The sequence below is a fragment of the Phacochoerus africanus genome, chromosome 4 (genome assembly GCF_016906955.1).
Source record: "Phacochoerus africanus isolate WHEZ1 chromosome 4, ROS_Pafr_v1, whole genome shotgun sequence".
In the NCBI taxonomy this organism is placed as follows: domain Eukaryota; kingdom Metazoa; phylum Chordata; class Mammalia; order Artiodactyla; family Suidae; genus Phacochoerus; species Phacochoerus africanus.
In genome coordinates, this window is record NC_062547.1 from 70,932,486 (window position 1) to 70,938,580 (window position 6,095).

Below are 6,095 nucleotides of genomic sequence, written 5' to 3' on the forward strand. Positions count from 1 at the left end.
ATGATTTTTCTGAGTTTTCTAATATGATAAACTACATTGATTGCTATTCAAATATTACATGAAACTTCAATTCCTGGGATAAACTCCCACTGGGTCATAATGTATGACCCTTTTTAGATATCATGGGATCTAACTTGCTAAAATGCCATTAAGAATTACTGTATCTATATTTATTAGGAATTTTGATTTGTAGTTTTCTTTTCTTGTAACATCTTTATTGGGTTTAGTGCCAGTCATGGCAGCATCACAGAACAAATTGAAAAGTGAGAGTTTTTGTAGAACTGGTATGATCCCTAACTTAAATGTTTGGAACAATTCACCCAAGAAGTCATCACAGTCATCACTGGATTTCTACTTTTCTTCTAGCCTTTGGAACCAAGATTAGATCTTAACATTATCTTAAAGATTTCTCTCTCTCTCTCTCTCTCTTTTTTTTTTTTTTTTTTTTTTTTGGCCATGCTTGCAGTATACAGAGGTTCTGGACCAGATATCAAACTCATGCCACAGTCAGTAGTGACCCAAACCACAGCAGTAACAATGCCAGATCTTTAACCTGCTGAGCTACCAGGAAACTCTCATAAAAAGTTCTTCTTTTTTAAAGATCCATTTGGATTCCAGTAGCTACCATAATCCAAAGAATGATTGTATCTACATGTGCAAGAGAAATGGAACTAAAAATTATTTCCCCCATTGCTCCTATCCTCCCCATTGCTCCTATCCAAATTGTTGTCAAGTTCATTCTAGCTTCAAGGAAGTTGGTTAGAGAGTCCTCCATTTTATTCTTTTGGTATAAATTTAATAAATTGCCTTTGCATGTTTCATATAACTTTACTAAAGTCCACTTGAGAAGCAATCTATTTCTGGGGCTTTGAGTGGTATGTGGACAAATCTAACCTTTTTGATGTTTATGTTCTCTTCAGGTTTTCTGATAAACCTCTGCTGGATCAGGTAATTATCACCCAATGGGACTGAATTTGTGATAAAAAGAATTAAATGGCTTTAAAGATGTCACAAAATGTTGCAAATCTCAGAGGCAAATAAAAATTCCTCTTCGTAAAAGAAAACTAATAATAAATAAGGCAAATTTTAAGAGTAAATAAAGTTTTAATTCACTTTTCCCAGATTATATTATTTCAAGTAGGTAAAATTATCCATAAGTATACTCTAAATGGCATTATTTGTGTAGTGAATCTATTTGACATATAACATATTTTAGTTTATGGTCTGTAACAAAATTTGACCATGCGTTTAGACAATGGAAGAAAAACTTAACTCCTATGACTAGAAAGGATTCAAACAAAAATATCTGAACACAATGAAATAATGTAAATTTTAATTCAGGATAAATCACCTCATATGGGAAAGTTTAAAAATACTTCTTAGGGGAGTTCCCATTGTGGCTCAGCAGTAAAGACCCTAACAGTATCCATGAGGCTGCAGGTTCAATCCCTGGCCACACTTAGCGGGTTAAGGAATCTGACGTTGCCATGGGCTGTGGTGTAGGTCACAGATGCAGCTTGGATCCTGCATTGCTGTGGTTGTGGTGTAGGCCTGCAGCTACAGCCCCAATTCCCTTGCCTGGGAACATCCATATGCCATGGGTGTGGCCCTAGAAAGACATGCAATAAAATACCTCTTAGGATCTGAGTAGACATTTCTCCAAAGACATACAGATGGCCAACAGATGAAAAAATTCTCAACATCACTAATCATCAGGGAAATGCAAATCAAAACAACAATGAGATATCACCTCACACCTTTCAGAATAGCTATCATTAAAAAAACAACAAATAAAAGTATTGGTAAGGATGTGGAGAAAAGGGAATGCTCATGCACTGCTGGTGAGAATGTAAATTGGTTCAGCCACTGTGTAAAACACTATGGCGATTGCTTAAAAAATTAAAAATAGAACTGCCATATGATTTAGCAATTCTACCTCTGGGTATTCACCCAAAGAAAGCAAAAATATATATGCATTCAAAATATATGATTCAAAAATACATATGCAGGAGTTCCCGTCGTGGCGCAGTGGTTAACGAATCCGACTAGGAACCACAAGGTTGCGGGTTCAATCCCTGGCCTTGCTCAGCGGGTTAAGGATCCAGCATTGCTGTGGCTCTGGCATAGGCAGGCAGCTACAGCTCCGATTCGACCCCTAGCCTGGGAACCTCCATATGCCACAGGAAGCAGCCCTCAAAAAGGCAAAAAGACAAAAAAAATCATACGCACTCCTATGATTATGCATTATTATTTTTAGTACCCAAGATATAGAAGCAATCTAAATATCTGTCAATAAATGAATGGATAAAGAAGATGTGGTGTGTACATGTCATGGAATATTAGCCACAAAAAAGAATAAAATTTGCCATTTGCAACAGTACAGATAGACCTGGAGTGTATTATACTAAGAGAAATAAGTTAAGTAAAGACAGACACCATGATCTTACTTAAACGTGGAATCTAAAAACAAAACGGAAACAGACTTACAGATACAGAGAACAAACTGGTTGTTGTTAGAAGGAGGGGTTTTGGGTTGGGAAAATAGGTGGGGGAGATTGAGAAATGCAAACTTCCACTTATAAAATAAGTAGGTCATTGGAGATATACTATGTAGCATAAGAGACATAGTAACACTATAATAATTGTGTACAGCGACAGGTAGTTACTGAACTTCTTTCTCATAGTGATCATTTTGTAATGCATTTGATTGGTGGATCACTATGTTTTACACCTAAGACTAACATAATATTGTACATCAACTATAATTTTAAAAAGCATGTTAAAACAAGAAACCAGTTTTCATCTACAAATTTTTTTTTGTCTTTTTGTCTTTATAGGGCCTCACCCTCGGCATATGGAGGTTCCCAGGGTAGGCGTCTAATCAGAGCTACAGCTGCCAGCCTACACCACAGCCACAGCAACGCCAGATCTGAGCCTCATCTGTGATCTACGCCACAGCTCATGGCAACGCCGGATCCTTAACCTGCTGAGTGAGGCCAGGGATCGAACCCGCCACCTCATGGGTTTCTAGTTGGATTTGTTTCTGCTGTGCCAAGATGGGAACTCCCCCATATAAAAAATTTTTTAATGCCTGTTATATACTTTGCAAAAAAATGGCTGCCCAAAATACACAGAATTACCACATTGGAAACACTGAAAAATATATAATAGACTGACTGAATAGAAATATTTCACCTAAAATATTTTTAATTAATGAAAAATATTTAACTTAATCTTGAAATTGAAGAAATTTGAAAAAAAACTAAAGAATCTCAAGGAAAGCAGGAGGGTATAAATAGAAAGGAAAACAGGGAGTTCCCATAGTGGCTCGGCGGAAAGAAATCCGACTTGTAACCAAGGGGACACAGGGTAATCTCTGGCCTCACTCAGTTGGTTAAGGATCGGGAGATGCTGTGGCTGTGGCATAGGCCAGTGGCTATAGCTCCAATTCAACCCCTAGCCTGGAAACTTCCATATGCTGTGGGTGCAGCCCTAAAAAGACAAAAAAAAATAGAAAGGAAAACTCATTTCTTTAGGAAATATATAGTTCTAAATCTCTTTTTAAAAGCCAAGCACTGAGTTTCCTGGTTGTTCAGTGGTTATGGATATGTCGTTGTCACTGCTGTGGAATGGGTTTGATCCCTGGCCCTTCATGCCACAGCCATGGCCAAAAAGAAAAAAGAAAAAAATCCAAACACTTTTTATTTACCTAATCAAAGACAAAATAAAGAAGGTTCAAATATCTAGTGAACACGGTGCAGCAAATGAATGACATGTTCAAAGTTTATACTTTGGCTTTTTTGTTTTTTCCCTTACTCTTGTTTTAAACCATTTTCAAGTCTGGGCTTAAGAACAAACATAGTTTCTTTTTAATCTTCTAGTGAAGAATTCTGTGTTTCATTTTTTTAAGATATACATTGTTTTCCATCATTACACACACACACACACACCTATAGAAGTTAACTGATCACTGCTTAGCAGTCAAACAGCACAGTGGTTTGGCATCAGAGTGTGATGGGTTCAAGTCCCACTTCTGCCACTTTCTGGAAGTGTGACCATTGGTGAATTATTTTCCTTTGTTTAGTCTCCTTTGTTTCTTACATACAAAACATGTAGTCCCAGAGTTTCCATTGTGGCTCAGAGGGTTAAGAACACAACGTAGTCTCCACGATGATGCAGGTTCAATCTCTGGCCTCACTCAGTGAGTTAAGGATCTGGCATTGCCACAAGCTGCAGTGTAGGTCACAGACGCAGCTCAGATCCAGTGTTGTGACTGTGGTATAGGCCTGCAGCTGCAACTCCAATTCAATTCTTGCCCGGGAAACTCCATATGCCACAGGTACAGCCATAAAAAGGAAAAAAAAATGTAGTCCCTACATTTCAAAATCTGTCATGAGGACTATTCACTTAGCATATCAATTGGTCCAAAATGTTAATTAATATTGGTATAATTATCAATTCAATAACAAGGAGATCTCACCTTTACAAAAGGCAGGGTCTTCCATTTGTATAAATAGTACTAAAGAATACAGAAAGAATATACTGATGGTATATTTTCTTTTAATATGAGACTGCTACTGTTGCTTTCCACAAGTCCATGGGAGAAAAGATTAATCCAACTCCTCAGGGAATGGGAAGAAGCTGAGCATACACTTAGCCTTGGGTGTAAGACCTTAGCAGCTGCACCACAAATTGGTACTTCGGAGAGATGGGTGAGATGCAGGACCACTGAGATCACACCAATAGCTCCCTATGTGGTCATCACTTTGACCTGAGCCCAGCTCTGCTGAGCACTTTGACCAAAGCCATCCCTACTTCCAGGTTCCTCAGACTGTATATGAGGGTGTTGAGTGCGGGGGTGATAAGGCTATAGAACAGGGAGACCACGTTGTCCTGGTGTGGACTGTGGTAAGCACCTGGTACCATGTACATGAACATGGCTGTGCCGTAAAAGAGTTCCACTACTGTGATATGAGAGGAGCAGGTGGCAAAGGCCTTATTTCGGGCCTCCTCTGAGCGCATGCGTAGAACAGCCCCCAACACGTGGCCATAGGAAGTGGCAATGAGTGAAAGGGGAAGCACCAGGATCAGCACCCCCGAGGTGGACAGCGCCAGCTCATAGGCAGACGTGTCTGCACAGGAGAGCTTCAGCAAGGCTGGCACCTCACAGAAGAAGTGGTCCACAATGCGAGAGGCACAGTAGGGGAAGTGCAAAGTGATAGAGGTCTGGATGGAGGCGTTGAGCACACCTCCAAGCCAAGAGGAGCCCACCATGAGCAGGCGCACCTGGCACCTCATGAGCACATGATACTGCAGCGGGTGGCACACAGCAACATAACGGTCATAGGACATGAGGGCCAACAGTATGCCCTCAGCTACACCGATCAGCGTGAGGAAGAATATTTGAGCTGCACAACCCCCAAAGGAGATGGAACCTCCTCCCTGCAGGGAGGAGGGAATGGTGACCAGGGGGAAGCCAACATCAAAAAGAGAGAGCTGACTGAGCAGAAAATACATGGGAGTGTGGAGCCGGGAGTCCACACGTATCAGGAAGAGCAGCATGGTGTTGCCCAGAAGCCCCACTATAAACATGGCGGCCACCAGGGAGAGGAGTAGCTGATTTGACCCTGAGGGGCCGAAGAGGCCCACCAGAATGAAGTGAGAGCCCAATGATTGATTCATATCCCCCATGTTTTACCCAACATACCTTTGCTGCAGGAAGACCAGAAGACCTATGGCAAGAAGCCTGAGTGAAGGTAGCAAATAAGTTTCATCCCACCTGCCAATGGCCATCAATTGGTAGAGGCTGCCTGGAGTGCCATCTTGAGGAGAGTTATGAGGTCACCACTAGAATTAATAGGTGGAAACCCATAATTAATTAGTGATGTCTGTCATAGGCATGGGATGGGAGAGCAGTAACTTGCATCTCTGGATGAGATACTTGGCCACACTCCAGTCAAGAGCTGCCCACTGATTCTTGTAGTCCCAATTTCAAGGTCCAAGTCAAAGACAGGAGCATAGCCTCAGTAGAGTATTTTTAATATTCCTCATCCCAGCGGTGCTGGGGCCAAAGCAGAAGTGAGATTCCACAAAAA

At 40.9% G+C, this 6,095-nt stretch overlaps 1 protein-coding gene across 1 annotated transcript; it reads right to left on the reverse strand.

Moving 5' to 3' along the window:
• Positions 1 to 4,761: 4,761 nt before the first annotated feature.
• LOC125125766 (olfactory receptor 2Z1) lies at positions 4,762 to 5,691 on the reverse strand. The gene has a single exon (XM_047777258.1). The coding sequence runs from the start codon at positions 5,689 to 5,691 to the stop codon at positions 4,762 to 4,764; it is 930 nt and encodes a 309-aa protein (XP_047633214.1).
• Positions 5,692 to 6,095: the final 404 nt, after the last annotated feature.